Here is a 20,039-nt window from a genome sequence, read left to right on the forward strand (position 1 = left end):
TCCCCCTCCCCATGCCCCCTCCCCGTGCCCCCTCCCCGTGCCCCCTCCCGTGCCCCTCCCCTCCTCTTGTGTCTGGGTTCTGACTGGGAATGGTGGAAACCACCCCCTCCCGCCTCCCCCCTGCCCCTCCTCCCCCCTCACCGGTTGGTGTCCCGGGCCACGTCCTCGTAGATGGACTGCAGCCCGATCTCCAGCCGCGTGCAGCCGTAGGCCAGCATGTCGGACAGGTGGGCGCGCTGGCAGTAGTCGGGCCGCGTCTCGATGGTGAGCCCGATGCACTTGGTGCGGCTCTCCTCGCTGTAGCGCACAGCCTTAGGGGGTAGGGGGAGAGGGGAGAGGAGGTTTGGGGGAGGCGGTTTGGGCAGGCGGATTAGGGGAGGCGGCAATGGGGTTGGCAGCCAGGAGGCAGTGGGGGACGGGGATGGGCCATGGAGGTGGGCTGGGGTTGGAGAGGGGGGGGGGGCAAGGGGGCGCGGGTGGGACACAGCGCCGGTGGTGGTGGCGGAGCAGTGCAGAGCAATGTGCGATGTTGCAGTGGGCAGACCCGTGTTGCCAGACTCGCAGCTGCATGTCACCCGCGCCACGCCTCGACCCCCTCGCGGCCCTCGCCGCACTCCCGACATCCTCCTCTCTCGCCGCCCTCCCGCCCGCCCGCCCTCACCTCGCGCACGCAGCTGCTGGCGTGGCCGCTGAGCGCGTCGTGCAGGTTGCGAATGAAGAAGTCGCTGTGGGGGCGTGGACATAGAGGGGGAGGAGGAGGAGGGAGGGGGAGGAGAAAGAGGGAGTATGCGAGAGGATTCATATCCAGGGTTTGCTGGTGCAGGATTCGCCCACGGCCCCACGGGGTTTGCGGACTGCCACAGCTGCGCCACCAAATGACTCCTAGATTACGGCCCCTGCCCTCCCCTTGAGTTTGGGCTGGTATCTACACCCCCTCCCCACAGCTCTCCCTCACCGGTAGTCAGATGGCAGCGACATGAAGGTGCCGCCCATGAGGATGTACTCCACCTGGCGGCGGGTGGGCGGATAGGGTCAGTTGGGTTTTCTACCTCCAGAGGAAGTGTTGTGGGAGGTGCGAGGGGAAAGCACGCGAGCAGTCGTGCAGCGGGGGGTGGCAGCAGAGGAGCACGTGCGTGTGTATACGTGTGTGTGCGGCGCTCGTGTCATCCAGGACAGCAACCCTCCCTCCAGCTCAGCCCAGTCACCCCTCTCCCCAGTACGGCACTGCCCAGTCCAGCCCCCCACCCCCCAATCCCTCTCCAGCACGGCCCACGGCCCACGGCCCACGGCCCACGGCCCACGGCACGCACCTTGTCCACCACGTGACCCAGCTTGCGCAGCTGGTCCACCCGACCGCGCGCCTGTGTGTGTGCATTTCGTGCGCGTGTGCGTGCGTTTGAGTTAGGCCGGAGACACAAGGGGAAGGGAAACATGGGTTTGCGTGTGTCACACTATGTCGAGCCGCTTATGCGCCACGGCTCTCACACCTCCCTCTCGCCTCCTTACATTCCCATGCAGTCAGTCCCGCCGGGCCGCTGGGCCCACTCGGCTCCCCCTGCCCCCACCAGCGCCCGCAGAACCCGTTGCCCTCACACACGACCACTACCCCCCGGATGGACGGCTACACCCCCCAAGCCGTACTCCGCACGCCCGTACCTGCACGTACGGGTCGTACCGCGCCCGTATGGCCCTCATGCTGGTGGGCTCGTACCCCGTGTACGACTGAGTGCTGTACTCAAAGTCCGAGTCGGGGCCTGGGCGGGGGGGGAGGGGTAGCAATACATACAAGGCGGAGTGCATAACTTTAAAGTTCAGGGGCGAGGCAGGCGGCGTGGTGACATGGTGGCGACACGGTGCGTGGTGGGTCCGGCAAAGGGGTCAGTGGCATGAGGCGTAGGAGTTGGGACGTGCATCGGACTGTGCGGGTGCTACTGTTCAGGTGGGCCGTTGCCATGTTGCCATGTTGCTATGTTGCCAGGTCCGCCCGGCCCACTCGCAACCCCGCCCCTTGCCGCCGCGCCCCCGCCGCCGCGCTCACCCCCGGGGCAGTAGATGCAGATGTTGCCGGTGGTGGCGATGTGCGGGCAGCGGTGCGGCTTGGACATGACCGCCACCACCGCAATGCCTGAGCAGGTGGGGAGGGAGGCAACAGCATAAGTTTATTGTACGAAACATCCCCAGTACCTGTCTGCATCCTTCGTAGCACAGACAACGCTGCCGTACACGCTGGCGGCGTTCACTGCACACGTGCGCGCTTAGCTGTGCTGCTGCCAAGGCGCCTAACGCTGCCAAGGCACCGCCAGGCACACCCACCCGAAGCGGTGCGTACGGGCTTGGCTCGCAGCATGGGCAGCAGCGTGGTGCGGTGCTCCTGGCGGGAGGGCGAGCGGGCGGGAGGGCGGGCGAGGCGGGGCCAGGGAGGAAGCCGTTGGCAGTGAGTGTGGTGCGTGAGGCATACCGCATACAGCACATGCCTACGTCCTGCCGAATCCAATCACAACAGATTCCTCCTATGCAATACCCGACCCCGCAGCATGGCACGTGTAGGCGCGAGCGGCTTTGGCTTATTCGGCTAACTACTCCGTTTGGCCCTTGCCTTTCCTGGCAGTCACCGTCTTGAGCTCTAGCAAACCCCGCCCGCCCTGCGCCCGCCCCACAGCACACACGCCCCCACCTTCCCCCTCCCGCCGCCCCCCTGCCGGCCCTCCTTCCTCCTTCCTTCCTTCCTCTCTCTCTCTCTCCCTCCCTCCCTCCCTCCCTCCCCACCTTCCCCCGCCGCCTCACCTCGGGAAGCGCCGCTATGATCTCCACTAGCTTGGGCGAGCGCGCCAGCTTGTAGCGCCGGCTGACCTGGACGATTGAGTGGGAGGGCAGGTGTAGGCCGGCAGTAGCAAGTCGCTCTTTCGCCCCTTGCAGTGCCATATGCACGCAGCCATACGCGGAGGCTTACAAACATGCCTCTATATCCTTCCACCACTCCTCCGCAGCTCCGCGAGTTCTCTGGCTCCCGCCTTCGCCATGCCTTCGCCGCTTCCAACCCCACGCCTGCTCCCTCCCTCCCTACCGCCCCCTCACCTCGCACTTGAGCTGGTTGAGGTCCACGTCTCGCCCCTCCCGCACCCCCGCCACCAGCAGCGACACCACCTCGGCGATGGCGCGCACCCGGGCCTCGTCCGCGCCCATGCCGGGCAGCAGGCCGGGGCTGCGAGAAGCCGCAGCGACCAGGCGGGGGAGATGGTCAAGCAGGGCCAAGGTCAAGCAGGCCGGCACGATTTGCGCGCAGCAGCGAAACGGCATAGTAGCTCGGAGGTTCAACGCGTACCTGACACTGTAGTCCGGCGCCACCATTTTTAAGTCCAGGTATTCAGCGCTCGCGCCGGCCGAACCCGGCGGATGGGGTTTTCTTTCTGAGCGAGCTCGCTCCGGCGGCGTCTACTATACGTGCATTATTGTATGGTGCTTTGTAGGTGGTGCCTACAGTCAAGCTTTGTAAACCAGGTCTTCACTTCTCAGGTTTTGCTGATGAGCGTCACCGGTCTTATGTTTGTTACAACTCGTTTAATAATTGCTGCAAGTAGCAAGTGGCAAGCAGTGTCCCGGCGTGCTGGCCAAACACTGCGTGCCGACGACAAAGTACCAAAATCCTTGCTTCCCAGCACCTTTAAGACCACTAAATGAGCATGCCTGTGCTCAACTGGCGCGTCAAGGGCATTTGAGGGCTGGCCTGTGTGCATCCGGCGGCGTGGGTGTGCGGTTGGCACGGGTGCATGGCGTGCGGGCACGTACAAGGTTCGTTTAGCTGGCTTGAGCTTCGACCTTATGTTGACAACTTTTCCAAATACGGCTGCTTAAAGTAGCAAGCGGCATGCTATGTTCGGCCAGCCGGCCAAACACGGCGTGCCACTTTTGTCCCCGATGTTCTCAACATACTTCCCCCGACCGCCCTCTGGAACAATCCCCTGCTCCCCAGCACGTCTGAGACCAAATAGACGCGCATGCACATGCTTGCCTGGAGCGTCTAATGCATTCGAGGGCTGGCCTGTGTGCATCCGGCGGCGTGGCTGTGCGGTTGGCACGGGCACATGGCGTGCGGGCCTGTACAAGGTTCGTTTGCGCTGCCCTTCAAACGCCTTTGCAGCTAGCGCACACAGTCCCACCTCCTCCATCATCTGGTCTTTGCTTTGAGTTGTAACTAGTTGCGCCGGGCCGGTGCAGGCCGGATTCGAGGCGCCGTACACACGGAATATTGCCGAAGATGCCGTCCGACTGTCTCGAAAGGTTTCCGCACGCGTACTTCGTTTCAGCGCGTGGCCAAATACAATTCTACACTAAACCTCAATTCTGATTGCCGGTCAAGAAGTCTATATTGTTCTGAACGCGGGCGGCACATACGCATGTTATATTACTGCGCTCGCTCGGCTATGTCCAGCAGCCCCTAAGTCTCTTTAATTTAATCATATGCTATTGCAATGTCTCACATAACTCATTTGGGCATCGAGGAGCCTTCCGGCGACCCTCGCGTTGTTTGCTGCGGAGCTCGGGCGCCGGCGAACACGAGCGATGGCCTGCGATGCCGATGGGGCGACTCTGGCGTCGAGGTTCCAGCGCGAGCGGACGCGGGCGGCGAGGTCTCGTGTTGCGTCCCACCGCTGGAGGTGCGTGCCCGGCCATCGCTACCCAGTCCCTGAGTTAGTCGCAGCGGCCGGTCTTGCACGCGCCATGCCTTTGTGCCCCTTGCTAAGCGCTAGATGGTTGCAGTTGCAGCTGGATGGGGAGGGCCGAGGGTCGACGGGGCGCGGCTGCAGGCCGGGGCTGGGGGCCTAGGACACGCGTGCCTCTCCCACCTCCCTTGCGCCCTCCACCTCTCGTGCTGCAGAAGCTGGATGCGGACGTGGAGGCCAGCCGGGGCGTGCACATGCAGGTAATGCACAACGACACGCTGCTGCATGAGGACACGGTGCCCCTGGAGACCGTGCAGCTGCTGAGGTGAGGGGAGGAGCGAAAGGCGGCGGTGCGGGATGGAGGGGTAGGTCAATCGAATAGCAACTAGACAAAGGCTCCCCATCAAGCACTGTAGGGTTATCAGAGATTGCGGGAAGGCGGCGAGGCCGGGGCTTGGGCGGTTGCGTCCCATCTGCCATGGACTAGCCGCGACCTGGCTGCTGCTGCGGCTGCTGATGCGTGCTCCTCTGTTGTGTCTGCGTTCAGGGCGCGCAAGGGCGCTCGGCCCACTGCGGATGGCTTCATCACGACGCCGGCGGGCGTGGTGGAGCCAATGGTGGCGGGCAGCAGCAGCGCCGCGGTGGCAGCAGCTGTCGCCCCGGAGATAGAAATCAAGCTGGCGGCGGCGGACGGCGCGGGCGACGGCAAGACGGCGGGCGGCGACAAGGCAGAGACACGCAAGGTGCGCAGGTTGCATTGCCGCCCGCGTGCATGCCACATCATGGCAGCTGCCTCAGGCCTCACTGCCCTGCCTCTGTTTCTGGAATCTGGACCCTGGCCCCATATGACCCTTCCCCGGTGTGCCCTGCGCCGTTGTTCCTGGGACCTTGACCCCAGATGCCCGCCCCAAAGCCTCTGCCCCTTGAACCGTACCCACCCGGCCACGCACACGCACACCCGCACGCGCGCCCCCACAGGAGATGCTCCAGCGCAAGTACAGCGCCCTCAAGCCGTTTGTGATCATCTCGCTGTCCTACCTGCTCTTCACCACCACCGACGGCGCCGTGCGCATGATTGTGCTGCTGCACGCATACAAGGCCGGCTTCAGCGCCTGGCAGGTGGGGGCGGCGGGGGTGGGGGGAGGGGGAGGAAGAAGGGGGGGAGGACGGGGTGGGCGGGGTGTAGGAGGGGTCACGTAGAAGAGGGTGCGCGTGTGTGCGCACGCAGGGATGCCGCCTGTACTAGGTGTGATGCTCTTTCGTTTTGCTTCGATCTCAAACACGCACTTACGCAAACGCTTACCGCACGCCACGCGCTGTGTATGTGCTTGTCAGGTTGCCATCATGTTCACCCTGTACGAGCTGGCGGGGGTGGTCACCAACCTGGCTGCGGGCATGATGGGCGCGCGCTGGGGCATCAAGTGGACGCTGCTCAGCGGCCTCACGCTGCAGCTGGCGGGCATTGGCATGCTGTACGGCTGGCAGGTGGGGGAGCAGCAGGGGGAGGAGGGGGAGGGGGAGAGGAGGGGGAGGGGGAGGAGGAAGGCGACGTGGAGGTGCAGGTTGGCAGTGCACTCATGAAGGTCCCCACGGGGACTTCTGATCCCTGGTCAGATGCCAGTGCTTCAGAGGCGGCTGTTCCCGCCTTCCATCCCATGATCTTCTCTATTTTGGTTTAAATACCCCTGACCCCAATCGCAATCCGCACCACCACCGGCACCTCCTCAACCCCCTGCTTACCGCAGTCTTCATGGAACACGCCCGCGGACCGGTGGAAGGGCATCCTGTTCGTCACGTGCGCACAGGTCAGTGCGGGAGCGTGTGCGCGCGCGTGCGTGGATCTGTATGTGCATGGATGGGGGAGGTACCAGGCCTGTCAGGGAGCAGTGCGGGGCGACAACTGGGTCGGAGCTACTCGCAGGCGCACATACTCCGGCCACTTGAAGCAACCCTGCCTTGTCTCACGCCTGCAGCTGCTGTGCGGTGTGGCCAAGGACCTCACCAAGCTGGGCGGCAAGACCGTCACAAAGCTGGTGCGGAGGGGGCGGGGCGGGGGCGGGGGCATACGGAGCACCGGCAGCAGTGGTGTGCAGGGGGTGTCGGGGAGGGGGCGGGGGCGGTGTGCAGGGAGTGTTGGGGCTGGAGGCGGAGTGGGGGCTTCAAGGGCACGAAACGTTCAGGGTTCACTGCAAGACATGGCGACGAATCATGGTCAGACACTCAGTACCAGCGAGATGGCCTAGATGGCGCGGAACTAGTCCCAGTCACTCTACTGTGGCTGACTCCCTGCACCTCCCAATCCCTGCAGGTGACACCCGATGAGAAGCAGTCAAGTTTGTTCAAGCTGGTGTCCTTCATTACCGGGATGAAGAACTCGCTCAAGGGTGGGTGGGGGAGGGGGTTTGGAGGCGATGTGCAGGACGCAGCGTGCCTTAGGCGCGGCATGGGGCAGAGGGCTGGGTGGTAAGTTGCGTTTGCAACGCAGTGCGGAGGAGCGGGGGCATCAGGAGGCGAAACTAACTCCATACCGCATTCAGCCGTTTGCAATTACACTACATGTTACCCCGGACCTCCTGCACCAACACCCGCCCCGCCTCGCTCTCCCCCCAACCCAACCCAGCCCCTCCATCCCTCGCCCCGCCTCAGGCATCGGCTACTTCATCGGCGCCGCCTGCGTGTCCTTCAACTATTTCTTCGCGCTGTCGGTGCTCATGGTGCTGATCCTGCTGGCCATGCCCTGGGCCGCGCTGGGGCTCAGCGAGCAGCTGGGCAGGGCGCGCAAGGTGCGGGAGGAGGAGGGGGCCGAGGCCGCGAGGGGTATAGTTTGCTTGCGGCATCGTTCCCACCAAGTGAGCGCGGTAGCGCGCGATTCGGGCGGGCGTGGCGCCAGTTCATGGCAGCAGTGGGCCCATGATTGGCTGCACTGCTGCATGTGGTGCGGTGCGGTGCGGTGCACGAATCCCTGCAACCAATCTTGTCATCTAACCTGCCGCCTCTTTCCCGTGTGCGTGCGGCACGCAGGAGAACCTGACGCTGGCCAAGATCTTCAAGCAGCCGTACAACATCAACGTGCTGAGCGTGTCGCGTTACTTCCTATTTGGCAGCCGCGACATGTGGTTCGAGGTGCCGCTGCCCTTCTTCCTGCGCAACACGGTGTACGGCCTGGGCTGGAGCCGTCCGCTCACGGGGCTGTTCCTGGCCGTGTGGATCATCGTGTACGGGCAGGTGGGGGGTGAGGAAGAGGCTGGGGTGGGCTTTGTGTGTTGGAGGTTATTGCGGTAGTCGGTGCCAAGATTGCAACTGCCAACGAGGGGTGAACCGCTGGGGCGGCTTAGGGGCCTGTTGCTTGGGTTGGAGTGTGGAGGGCGGTGGTGACGGTGTGCGGATGGGGGAGGGCGGGTCGGCGGTTGACGTTTCTGGGCTGGCACGCACACCACCTAGATCCTAGGCACACACCCCATCCACCCCGCCGCACACCCCGCCTATCTCACCCACAGGTGCAGTCCTGGACGCCGCAGCTGGTGCTCCAGCCGCTCCGGCAGTCGCCCGCCAACAAGTGAGAGCGGGGGGTTAGGGTTAAGGAGGTTCGGTGCCGGGCTGTGGGCTGCTGTCAGCAGAACCTGCTGCTTGGCGATGGTTGCCGGCTTGACACGTGAATGCTCGCCCTTCCCCACCTCTCACCTGGACCCGGCCGGGCTGCTGCCTCCCCATTCCCCACACCCACCCTCACCCACCTGCCCACATAACTCCACTTTCACAGGTATGTTGCAGTGCTGTGGAACCTGCTGCTGGTGCTGTGCCCGCTGTTCATGGGGCTCATGCTGCAGACCACAGACATCTTCACGGTGAGGCGCAGAACTGGCGGCGCGTTGACATACACGGGGGATCCCGACAGTAGAGAGGCTCTGGCGGCTCGCCCCAGAGAGCTGAGGCGGGCTGAGGGCGTCATGTGTGTGTGCTGCATCGGCCAGAACATCCATAACAACATGTGGGGTAGTACAAGCAGACTGGCGCAAAGCTGCCCACCAGAAGGCCAGCAACCGCGACCCGAGGGCCAACAGCTTTGACCGGAAGCCTTGGTGATCTCAATGAGACGCAATGATTGGGATCACCAAGGCTTCCGGTCAAAGCTATTGGCCCTCGGGTCGCGGTTGATGACGCTCAACAGGTTCGGAGCATTGGCCGCCTGGAGGGCTTCGCCGGGTGAAGCCGCTTAGGCCGCTGCACAGGGGCGTTGTCACCTCCTGTGAAACGTCACGCGCTGTGCCAGTGACGAACGCAGGCGGCCGTTGCTGACTTTCTTGCGTACAGACTGCAAATTCCTTATAGGATAAAATGCAGCGCCACGCGCGCGCACATCACGCGGCACCGGTCGATGCGGGTAGAGGGCCTCAATCTGTTGTACTGCCGCGCTCACACGCGTAACCACTGGCGCCCTGACCCCGCACCCCTTGCCTGCCTGCTGCCGCAGAGCCGCAACCTGGGCGGCATGACGGGCGTGATGGTGGGCGGCCTTGGCGCCTTCTGCCTGCTGTTCGCCGTCAACAGCTCCATCCACTCCTACCTCATCGTGCGCTACGCCCAGGGCGACAAGGTGGCCATGAACGTGGGCTTCTACTACTGCGCCAATGCCATGGGCCGACTCACGGGTGAGAGGGGGCGGAGGGGGCGCGTCGGTGTGCGTGTCACGTGCGGCCCCTGTCCGATGCCGTGAACATGTATGGCAGGGAGGGGCTGGTTCGAGTTGGGTTAGTTCTCAACACGCGTGCGTGCAGGTATGTGTCTGTGCGCACTTGTGCTGTTGTGCGTGCCTCAATGCCACACACGCGCGCGTGTACACACAGGCACGCTCGTGAGTGGTGCGCTGTACTCGTATGCGGGAGACACCGTCGTGCAGGTGAGAGAGCGGCTGTGTTGAGGTCGGGTTACTTGGGTTGCGCGGCGTTGCGCCCAGACATGGGGTCCAGTGGGGCTTGGGCGGGGCGGGATGCGTGCTGGCGGGCAAAGCCACCTGACTGCGTGCCTCGTGGGCGTTGGGTATGGCGGCGGCAGCGCGGGTTGGTCATCCGGTACACGGAATGGGCATGCGGCAGCTTTGGGTCGCGCAGGTAGGGTCGCCGTTGCGCCTGCCGCGCGGCGTGACCCCATCCTCAACCCCAGCACCACATACACAACTAAGCGCACACCCCACTACACACCCCACTACACGCCCCGCCTGCACACGTAGGGCTTTGCGGCGTGCTTCTGGGCCAGCGTGGGGTTCGCACTGCTGTCGGCGCTGGTGGAGATGTTCGTGCACGACAACAGCGGCGGCCTGCTGTGCGGGCCCTGCTTCACCTTTGTCAAGCCGCCGCCGGACGCAGCCGACGGCAAGCCCCTTGAGGTCGAGATGGAGTAGAGGAGTGTCATACTTGGCGTTTTGTTGTGGTTGTCGAAAGCCCCGGGAACGCCTCGCTGAAGGCAGACTGGAACGTAGGCGAAGTACGGTAGGGTTTGCGGTTGCATGTCTAAACGCTATGATCTGGCGCAGCGCTGTGGCGGACTGAAATACGATGCACGCTATTGATGCATGAACTTTCGTACGTGAAATGTACGTGCTCCATTCCAGTGTCTGGATTTTATTGGTGCAACTGAACGCATGAGCATGAGCACATACAGAAGGGCGGAATTTGTAATTGTAATTGGAAGTAGTGTGGCACCATCGATAGCACTCCCTTTCAGCTCAAACATCACCATTCACCTATTGCGGCACACCCTGGCACACCACTCGAGAACGTGCGCCAACCGGAGTGAGGCGGCTCTCACGCCACACACTTGAATGTTATCGACGATGCTGAGGAAACAAGAAGCGCGCACGATGCCAGAAGACGGCAGGGTAGTATGGGCTGAGCACCATTCATCAAATCCCCGCCGCTGTGCACACCCATGATACGGTAAACAAATGTGCACATGCGTGTCACAAACTTCGTTGGCACAAACCATAGCTTGCGACGACAGTAGACCCCACGCGGCCCCCCTGCCCAATCATCAAAACCCCCATAATTTTGCACCGAACAAGAACGAGGGAACAGTCCCCGTATGCACTTCCCAATCATCCCAATCATTTGTACTCTTATAGAAACCATTCATACGCTTGCAGCATGAGGTTGTCTTGCGTTTAACGAGCGGCGGTCACGACAACGTCATCCATCTACTGTGTCTACATCTTGGCCGCCACGATCTTGGCCAGATCCACCATGCGGCAGCTGTAGCCGTACTCGTTGTCGTACCAGGCATAGATCTTGACCATGGTGCCGTCAATGACCTGTGGGCCGTACGGCAGACACGGGGGTAAAGACTGTTAACACCTACGGCTGCTGTTTGCCTGCACACACGCTAGTCCGCACGCGCTGACCCTCTGGCCACTGCCCTCCGCACCCACACACACGCTGGTCATGCCTTGCAAACGCATGCCTGGAACTCCCTCCCGCCGCCTACGCGCACCCCCCACCCCACCCCCCACCCCCACCCCACCCCACCCCCACCCCACCCCACCCCACCCCACCCCACCCCACCCCACCCTGCCGCCTCACCTGCGTGCACGCGGCGTCCACGATGGAGCTGCGGGCGTCGTTGACGTAGTCGGTGGAGACCTTGGGCACCTCATCGAAGCCCAGGATGCCGGACAGGTAGGTCTGGCTGGCCTCCTGTAGGGAGGATGATGGGTGGTGTGCAGTAGGAGGGGTGGTGGTGGTGGTGGGGTGGTGGTCAGCAGGGTTGGGTGGGAGGGAGGTGCGGGGCCTAGGTGCGGTGCAGGCGGGCCGACGCTGCCTGACATTGCAATCCGCGTATACCGTATGTACACTTGTACACGGCATGACATGTTTCCTTCCGTTCAACGCATGCCCACAAGCCGGCGCCCGCCCGCTCCCAGATGGCCCCCACATATGCGGATATGCCCGCCCGCACCTTGAGCAGCTTGTTGACCTCCTCCTCGGTCGTCTTGCGCTTCACGTCGAACACGCAGTCGGTGATGGAGGCGTTGGTCAGCGGCACACGCACAGCCAGACCGTTCAGCTTGCCCTGTTGCGGGTGCGGGCGCGTGTGTGAAGAGGTAAGGTTATGGTGCGGTGTGGCGAAGGGGCGAAACAGGGCGGGTTGCAACGATGACAAGTGAGGTGGTTTAATTACCGAAGCCGAGAAGTGGAATACCGTATCGCGACTGGCCCCAGCACACATGTCGCTCGTGCCCAAGCGCGGGCCACAGTGCTCGCCCGGCCCGGCCCTTGCATGTCCGGTGCGCCCTGCAGACTACTGCCCTCCCTGTACGTCCCCTCCCGCCCACTGCCTCCGCGCCACCAGGCCGCACACGACACCCCATGCCCTGCCGCCCGCTGCCGCTCAGCCCCGCTGCCCCGCAGCCCCACTGCCGCACAGCCCCGCTGTCCCGCAGCCCCACTGCTGCACAGCCCCGCTGTCCCAAACCCACCTTGAGCTCGGGGAAGATGAGCGCGATGGCGGTGGCGCTGCCCGTGGAGGTGGGCGCCAGGTTCACCAGTCCCGAGCTGCGAGAAGAAAGAGCGTCGCGATGTTGTGAGGGCGGGCCGGGCCGGTGATGTCAGTTGGCAAAGTTGCTTGCGAAACTTTACCGTACATATGGGCTTAGGCACGTTACCGCATAACCAAACTTGCACATGGAAGTGCCAGCAAGCCGTGGAACACCCAGGAACATCGCCTTTCGCCCTCAAGCCACACACGCACCGGGCGCGGCGCAGGTCGGCCTTCTTCGAGTTGGGCGCGTCCACGATGGTCTGTGTTACAGAAAGCAAAAGCATGTTATGCCATGTGCGTGTCTGTGTGTGGGGGGCATATGTGCCGCAGTTTGCCAGGGTTCGCGGCGGCGACCAAACGGCAAAGGTGACAGGTGACGGCGCATGTGAGGCTGCCACGTACTGCCTGGCACGCATTCGCAAGCTGTGCCCCATAGGAGCGCATCTCTTCGCCGCCCCCGGCCTTCCATAGCATTCTCGCCGCTCCCCTCTTCGTTGGGGCCAAGCTGGCTGCCCCAGGTCCTGCGAACCCCCACCCGCATGCCCACGCCCATGCCCACGTACCTGGGTGTTGGTGAGGTTGTGAATGGTGGTGATGCAGCCGCGGTCAATGCCCAGCTTCTCGTGGATCACCTATACATGTGTGTATTGTGTGTGTGGCCATGTGGGCATTACCACGTGGGCGTGTCACACGTGCGTTAATCGCAGCCAGGACCAGAATCCTGTAGGAGTGAGTTGACTGCCCTTCCGCCCCCAACACCCTCCCCCCCGGCCCCCTCACAAGCACCTTGACCACGGGCGCCAGGCAGTTGGTGGTGCAGGAGGCGGCGGTCACGATGTGGTCCACTGCGGGGTCGTACTTGTCCTGTGGGTGTGGAGGTGAGGGGTTGTGGAGACGTGTTGAGTGGTTGAATACAACGGGCGTGCCCCTCCCCCACGTGCCAAGTGCCCATGCGGCCATCCAAACACAGCCTGTGCCGACAGCCTCCTGGCTTACAAGGACACCCAACCGCCGCAAGCCAGTATGTAACACGTGATGCTCGTGACCTCCCTATCTCTCTCCTGACCTTCTCCCAGCCCTCCACCTGCCAGCCTCCTCCTCCTCGTCCCTCCACCTCCCCCACAGCCCCCACAGCAGCCACTCACGTCGTTGCAGCCCACCACCACGTTGAGCACCGCCGGCGTGTCCTTCACCGGCGCGCTGACCACCACCTTGTTGGCGCCCAGGGCGTCAAAGTGCGGCGCGATGGCGGCGCGGGTCAGGAACACGCCGGTGCACTCCCACGCCTGGTCCACGGCCACGCCGTCGGCCAGCTTGATCTGGGGGGGGAGGCGAGAAGAGACGAGGTGAGATGGAGACGTGGATGCGGGGGTGGGCATAATGCTTGGTTCAGTAGCTTGCGCACCGTTGTATGGGTGTACGAGTGCTGGTACCCGCGCCGGTAGATAGCAGAACATGAACAACATGAACCAGATGCCTGGCACGTGAAAGCCGCAGTCGGTGCAATGGGCCAATGGCGTGGCGTCCCCTCCCACTCTTACGCTCTGTTCAAACCTGGATCCTCGCGTCGTTGTGGTTGCTTACTGGGAATGGTTGAAACAACCTCCCCCGGCCCCGACGTAAGGGACCGTGCAACTGTCCTTCCGCGCCCGCACCCCAGCACCCTCACGTGCTCGTGCTGTCTGTCCGCTGCCCCCTCCCCTGCTGCTCCGTGCCCAGCCCGCTCACCCCCTCAATGGACTTGCAGTTGGTGTAGGGGATGCGGTCCACGCGGTCCCCCTCCTTAACCACAATGCAGTTGCCATCCACGCTCACGTCCGGGCCCCAGGTGCCTGCATGGTCCGGTCCGGTGTGGATCCAGGGTCAAGTCACACCGCTGTCGTCATGGCCGCCTGGTGCTTGTTATAACCTGCTGCTAGGACGGCGTGAAAAGAGTAGCCGGCTGATCGGACCCGTGTGCTGCGTGCTGCCACTGCCAAGCTTCCCCCGCCCTTCGTCCCTCGCCCCCTGCCCTCTATGGATCCGCCAAGAACGCACCGTGCACGGAGTCGTATTTGATCAGGTACGCCACAGACTCAATGGCGGTGATGTCGTTCAGGTGCACGAACTGGAACACGTCCTGCTGGGCCCACGCCACACGGAAAGCCAAGCGACCTGCGCGTGCACCACCGGCTATCAGTGCGACAGTCGCGCATGCGCTCTGAACCGGGCACCCATATCTCCACACCATTTAGACCACTAAATGTCAAGATTGAGGCGTTCGGCGCCGCGCCGCTCACCGATGCGCCCGCATCCATTGAGAAGAACCTTCTTTGGCGCCATGACGTGCAGTGTCGGTGCAATAATGTAAAGCGCTTCTATTTAATCAACAGAATGTACTACGGCGGTGTCGCGCACTCAACGTCTTTCGGCTATTTGTTTCTTGGATCCACGAGGAATGAATATTCGGCGCAGGACGGAAATCGAGCTGGGCCATTTGACGGCGCGTGTACTGCTCCTAACGACGACGTTACCAGACTTCTTTTATTACACTTTGTCATGCCCCGGTAGTCGAGGTTCACCAAAACCATAGAATGCAAGCTGACGACCCCGCCCGCCTGCTTCGCGATGTGGTGAATGACTTAATAGCACCTGAACTCGATGTCGCAAACGTCGACGTGTCGGGCAAGCGGGTGCTGCTGCGCGTGGACTTCAACGTCCCCGTGGACGAAGCGACTGGCGCAGTGACGGGTGAGTACAGGCGCCGTGGAGTCTCCCTCAGCGCGCGGCGTTTCGCGGCTGCGCGGCCACGACCGAGGGCAACAGGGCATTTGTATGAGGGTATGAGGCAGGGCGCGGTAGCCCTCCAAAAGTGGGCATTCAGGGGTTCCGCCGCCAAACCCCGCCCTGTCGGTTTGCCTTCCACGGCACACCCCCGACGAGCGCTCCCTCCCCACCCCCACCGCCACCTCCTCCCCAACACCGCCCGCCCCCACTCTCCACCTCAAACTTCACACGCCCAAACACACACGCACGCGCCCACAGACGCCTCCCGCATCACCGCCGTGCTGCCCACCATCCGCCTGCTGGCCAGCCGCGGCGCCCGACTGATCCTGGCCTCCCACTTCGGCCGGCCGGAGCCTAAGAAGCAATCCCGGGCTCAGATGGAAGCCGCCTTCAGCCTGGCGCCCGTGGCCGCCTGGCTAGAGCGGGAGCTCAACGGCAGTAGCAGCAGCGTCCCGGGCGGCGGCTCAAACGGCAGCAGCAGCGACGCCAAAAATAACCATGCCAACGGCGACGGCAGTAGCAGTAGCAGCAAGTTGTTTGTGGGTCTGGCGGGCGACTGCATTGGGCCGGAGGCGGAGGCGGCAGTGGCGGCGCTACAGCCGGGCCAGGTGCTGCTGCTGCAGAACACGCGCTTCCACGCGGGGGACGGCGCCAACGACTCGGGGTTCAGCGGGGCGCTGGCGGCGCTGTGCGACGTGTTCGTGCAGGACGCGTTCGGGGTGGTGCACCGAGACCAGGGCAGCGTCACGGTGCGTGTGTGTATGTGTGGGGAGGGGAGGGGCGGGGGGAAGTGGGGGGGGGGGGCGAGGGGCGGGCGGGGGGAGTGGGGCTTGATGCGCTCTGCGGCTGTAATTGTAGGGCCTTACCGCAGGCCGGCAGACTGATGGCACGTGCGCGAGTAGGCGTGACGTGGGCTGCGAGGGGATGGGCCGCAAGTGTCGTGCCGCATCATAATGCGCTGTCTCTTAGATACCTTTCCCTCCCTTTCCCGCCCGTCAGGGCATCACGGCGCACGTGTCCGAGTGCTACCCGGGTCCACTGGTGCGGCGTGAGCTCACAGAGCTGGCGCACCGCCTGTTCGAGCCGGTCAGGTGAGAGGGCTGGGCGGACGATATGCCCTGTCCCAACAATGAACTTCTACCATCATGGGCAAGCCATCATCTTCAGCGGCGGCTGAGGGGCGCGTCCGCGCGTGTGGGGATGCCCTGGTGGTGATGCCGCGCACGCACACGCAGCCGTGTGGGGTATGCTGGGACTGCAACCTACAGCCGCATGTCAGGGCCCTCCTCCACTCCACCTCCCTTCCCCTGTCACCCCCTGGTCTCTCCGCTATACAGAATCCCCATGTTGTCTCCCCACCACCACCACCACCACCCCAGTCTCCCCCTGCCTCCCCCTCCTGCTGCCCTGTGCGCGCAGGCCACTGGGTGTGGTGCTGGGCGGCGCCAAGGTGGCAGACAAGATAGGGGTGGTGGCGGCGCTGGTGGAGATGGCGGACGTGGTGGCGGTGGGTAGACGTGAAGCGGGCGGGGCTGGCAGAGGGGCAGGTAGAGGGAAGGGAGGGGGAGAGGAGGAAGGAAGTCGGAGGGAGGTGACATATATGGGCTTCCTCCCAGGGGCGTGCGGAGCTGGGGTGGGGGCGTGTCGAGTGTGCCCACTGCCCATCCGGGTCGTTGCCTGTCCCGTCTCTGCCACACGGCAAAGCCTGCCGCACCATCCCCGAGTCGCCTCCACGCCCTCACCTCCACGTCCACATCTGTGATGACACGCGCCGCGCCGTGTGTCTCACGCCGTGTGTCTCATGCAGGTGGGCGGGCGCATGGCGTTCACGCTGCTGGCGGCACGTGGCGTGTCAGTGGGCTCCACACAGATCGAGCCCGACTGGCTGGAGGTGGGGCGGCGGGCAGGCGGCAGGCGGGGGCAGGGGCGAAGGCAGGGGCAGGGGCAGGCGCGGGGACGATAGAGCCGCAGGGGATGGGCCGGGGGCTACTGTGTGTCGAGGGCGATGGGGTCAGGCGCGGGGGCAACGGCGAGGTCGACAGCGGAGGTGACGGCTTATGCAAACATGTTTCGGATGAAGCTTTCAAGCGCACACGCCTACACCTGTACATACACACCCATACGGTACCTGCACACCGCACACGCACACCTGCCCCCCCTGCTGTCTACTTCGCTACACTTCTCTGTACCAATCTTTGCAATTCCCCGCTTACGTCTTGCACGCAGCCCTGCCGCGCCATGATGGCCCGCGCCGGCCAGCGCGGCACCCAGCTGCTGCTGCCCGGCGACGTACTGTGGTCGTCCAGCCTGGCGGCGCCCGTGGACACGGGAGTGCAGGTGGGCGGGGCGGGCGGAGTGGGCGGCGCGGGCGGGTGGGCGGGGTGGGCGGCAGCAGGGAGGGGTGTCTGGGTGACGGGTAGGGCTGGAGGGGGCGGGTAGGGAGGGGTGTCCGGATGACGGGTAGGGCTGGAGGGGGCGGGTAGGGAGGGGTGTCCGGGTGACGGGTAGGGTGGCGGGGCCGGGGGCACTGGGGCTTGGGGCCCGGGTGGCGTGGAGCGGCGCGGCCTGGAGGACACCATCACGCGTCCGCGGACTGTGCGTCGCCACTGCCTGCCGCTGTGATGCTATCCTGCCGCTGTGCTGTTATCCTGCCGGCGCTGCCGCAACGTCCACCCTGTCTCACACTTGTGTCTCACATGCACGTGTCATGTATGTGCCGGTATATATGCCGCTGCTCCCCCCCACACACAGGTGCTCACACTGGACTGCTGCACAGAGGAGAGCCCCTGCATCCCCGCGGGTGGGTAGGCGGGTGCGGGTGTCCACACGCGATACATACACACAGACACACGCCACGCGCGCGTTGTCGGTTCCCATCCAACGCACGTACGCACGGGTGTGCACTCACGCGCACGCGCACACGCACACGCACACACACACACACACACACACACACACACACATGCGCGGGTTGCGCGATTTCCGGTTGGTAAGACCGGCGGCTCACAGCAGCAGGTATGCGAGGTAACTTCAGGTAAACCGTCGCTTTGCTGCATCGCATATACTGCCTTTGCGCTATGTTTTCCTTGTGCTCTTTAACACACACACACACACACACGCACACACACACACACACATACACAGGGCGCTATGGAGTGGACATCGGGCCCGAGACCAGCGCGGCCTTCGGTGCGGCGCTGCAGCGCTGCAAGACCATCTTCTGGAACGGACCCATGGGTGAGTGAGGGAGACGTCAGCACAGGAGGAGGGCCTACAGCCCAGGGGCGGTGGCGGCGTTCGTGGTGTTGGTGGTGGCGGCCATGGTGATGGGTACAGCACTGCTATCAAAAGCAGCGATCAGTTTGGTGGGTGGTTGCGTAGGGAGTAGGTATGTGCCAGTAGCAGTGCGGTGGCTGAGCCAAACCCTGGCTATGTGTTGGGTCGCAGGCAAGTTCGAGGTGCCGGAGTTTGCCCAGGGCACGGTGGCGGTGGCTCAGGCCATGAATGAAGCCAGCCGCAACCATGGAGCCATTACCATCATCGGAGGTGAGTGTGTCTGTGTGTGCAGGCTGTGGGGGTCACGCGTGGAGGCAGGGACGCGAGGACGGCCACGGGGCTGGAGCCGTGGAGGCGGTCGTTGTTGCGCGGTGCTCGCGGCGCCATGCTGCCACTGCGCACCCGCGCATGTAGGCCGCACTGCACGCACCCAGGGCCCCCGGGCACCGTGCCTGCCCAGCCGCCCACGGCCCATGCTCGTCCCATGCACGGCCCGCGCAACACGCTTGCAGGCGGCGACTCGGTGGCTGCCGTAACGGCTGCGGGCTTGGATGGAGCCATCACCCACATCTCCACAGGTGGCGGAGCGTCCCTGGAGTTGATCGAGGGTGAGAGGGGTTGCGTGCTTGTTTTGTTACTTATGTGTATCGTGTGTTTCGTGTGTGTTAGAACGGAGAACTCATGAGAAGGCAGTGCCAGCGCCCAAAGCACTGCGCCTGAGCACTCCCCCTCTCGGCTTGGCTGATCCGCAGGCAAGGGTATGCCTGGTCTCCGGGCGCTGCTGCGGGGGCGCACCGTGTCTGCGTCAGCACCCGCGCCGGCGCCCGCCCCTGCTCCGGCGCCAACGCCTGTGCCGGTTCCGCAGCAGACGGCTGCGGCGGCGCCGGCCTGCTGCGCTGCTAAGAAGTGCTGCACGTAACTGAAACACTGAGCTGGCGCTTGGGGTGGTCACGGACACTGGCAGCATGAAGGCATGCGTATAGTACGGCAATGTAATAAGAAGCGGGAATGGAGGTTCGGCGGTTGCTTCCATTGACGGCGTGGATGCAGAGCGCCAGGTTTCATTTTGCACGTTGGCGACGGGATCTAACAGTCCCCTCGGTGCATATTTCCCTGTGCGACCAAGGAGCTTGCAAGTGGTTAAGAAGATGTGCGGCGCATATTGCGTCTTTTGGTGCCTGCATGCTCGGAAGCGTGTGTTTGCATGAGTTGTTGTACGATGGGCGTATCGAGGCACAGTTCACGATGCGCTACAATTCATCATGGACAAACGGGCGGGGACAAACGGGCGGCTAATGTTGTGCCCTCAGCTTTGAGGGCTTTGCTTACGTGACCGTAACTTTCGTACGTTGCCACGGGTATCCTCGAATGGTCAATGTACAATGGTACATGCAGGTTTCTCTCATTCTCTGTCGAACGCGTCTGCTGGCTATTGCTGCCTCTTGCACGTGGCGACTGGCACGGATCACGCCATCGGCGCGGTCGGTCGGACGGTCGGTCAGCAGTAGATAGCAGCAGCAGCAGGACACAGCCTTGCAGGCAGCAGCGCTGGGCGTGCACACGCGCCGGTGATTGGTGTTTCGTGAGGGTGACACCGTGGGGTGACTTAAATACATCCTAAAGGGCAAGCCGCAACAGTGTGCAGCATTGCAACGTGGCACGGGGCGATGGGACGATGGGTCCGGGGTGTATGCAAGTACGCAACGGAGTGCCAGTGTGGCGGCGCAGGTGCTGTGCCTTGCATGGCGTTGGGGCGCGCGGTGGGCGGTGGGCCGTGGGCACGACGACAGTGTGGGACCAGCCTGG

The 20,039-nt window shown here is 63.7% G+C and overlaps 4 protein-coding genes across 4 annotated transcripts in view; 2 read left to right on the forward strand and 2 right to left on the reverse strand.

The window, feature by feature from the left end:
• The window catches only part of CHLRE_07g354100v5 (uncharacterized protein), an 8,333-nt gene extending 4,662 nt beyond the window's left edge, over positions 1–3,671 (reverse strand). Inside the window, exons 1-10 of the mRNA XM_043064621.1 lie at positions 3,323–3,671; positions 3,076–3,202; positions 2,785–2,850; positions 2,314–2,371; positions 2,039–2,125; positions 1,657–1,754; positions 1,311–1,361; positions 956–1,008; positions 662–725; positions 142–311 (exon numbers count right to left, since the gene is read on the reverse strand). Of these exons, the coding sequence (XP_042923189.1) occupies positions 142–311; positions 662–725; positions 956–1,008; positions 1,311–1,361; positions 1,657–1,754; positions 2,039–2,125; positions 2,314–2,371; positions 2,785–2,850; positions 3,076–3,202; positions 3,323–3,348 (800 nt within the window). The 5' untranslated portion in view covers positions 3,349–3,671. The remainder of the gene's footprint in view (positions 1–141; positions 312–661; positions 726–955; positions 1,009–1,310; positions 1,362–1,656; positions 1,755–2,038; positions 2,126–2,313; positions 2,372–2,784; positions 2,851–3,075; positions 3,203–3,322) is intronic.
• Positions 3,672–4,281: 610 nt separating this feature from the next.
• Positions 4,282–10,123, forward strand: CHLRE_07g354150v5 (uncharacterized protein). Its single transcript, XM_001701996.2, has 15 exons — positions 4,282–4,655; positions 4,877–4,986; positions 5,209–5,404; positions 5,640–5,780; positions 5,997–6,146; positions 6,407–6,466; positions 6,635–6,694; positions 6,970–7,045; positions 7,308–7,444; positions 7,683–7,886; positions 8,159–8,217; positions 8,422–8,506; positions 9,133–9,310; positions 9,506–9,558; positions 9,889–10,123. The coding sequence occupies exons 1-15, from the start codon at positions 4,470–4,472 to the stop codon at positions 10,057–10,059; spliced, it is 1,866 nt and encodes a 621-aa protein (XP_001702048.2). The 5' UTR covers positions 4,282–4,469; the 3' UTR covers positions 10,060–10,123.
• Positions 10,124–10,125: 2 nt separating this feature from the next.
• Positions 10,126–14,611, reverse strand: CHLRE_07g354200v5 (uncharacterized protein). Its single transcript, XM_001702016.2, has 11 exons — positions 14,471–14,611; positions 14,229–14,345; positions 13,920–14,023; positions 13,337–13,510; positions 12,978–13,055; positions 12,755–12,823; positions 12,402–12,451; positions 12,130–12,205; positions 11,610–11,723; positions 11,234–11,347; positions 10,126–10,965 (listed from the first exon to the last, which is right to left on the reverse strand). The coding sequence occupies exons 1-11, from the start codon at positions 14,511–14,513 to the stop codon at positions 10,861–10,863; spliced, it is 1,044 nt and encodes a 347-aa protein (XP_001702068.1). The 5' UTR covers positions 14,514–14,611; the 3' UTR covers positions 10,126–10,860.
• A 120-nt stretch (positions 14,612–14,731) lies between these two features.
• CHLRE_07g354250v5 (uncharacterized protein) lies at positions 14,732–19,943 on the forward strand. Its single transcript, XM_043064622.1, has 11 exons — positions 14,732–14,921; positions 15,216–15,706; positions 15,957–16,048; positions 16,377–16,464; positions 16,765–16,848; positions 17,184–17,294; positions 17,709–17,757; positions 18,102–18,194; positions 18,405–18,503; positions 18,746–18,841; positions 18,986–19,943. The coding sequence occupies exons 1-11, from the start codon at positions 14,765–14,767 to the stop codon at positions 19,150–19,152; spliced, it is 1,527 nt and encodes a 508-aa protein (XP_042923190.1). The 5' UTR covers positions 14,732–14,764; the 3' UTR covers positions 19,153–19,943.
• The last annotated feature ends 96 nt before the right edge of the window (positions 19,944–20,039 follow it).

Source organism: Chlamydomonas reinhardtii, chromosome 7 (assembly GCF_000002595.2).
Source record: "Chlamydomonas reinhardtii strain CC-503 cw92 mt+ chromosome 7, whole genome shotgun sequence".
NCBI lineage: Eukaryota > Viridiplantae > Chlorophyta > Chlorophyceae > Chlamydomonadales > Chlamydomonadaceae > Chlamydomonas > Chlamydomonas reinhardtii.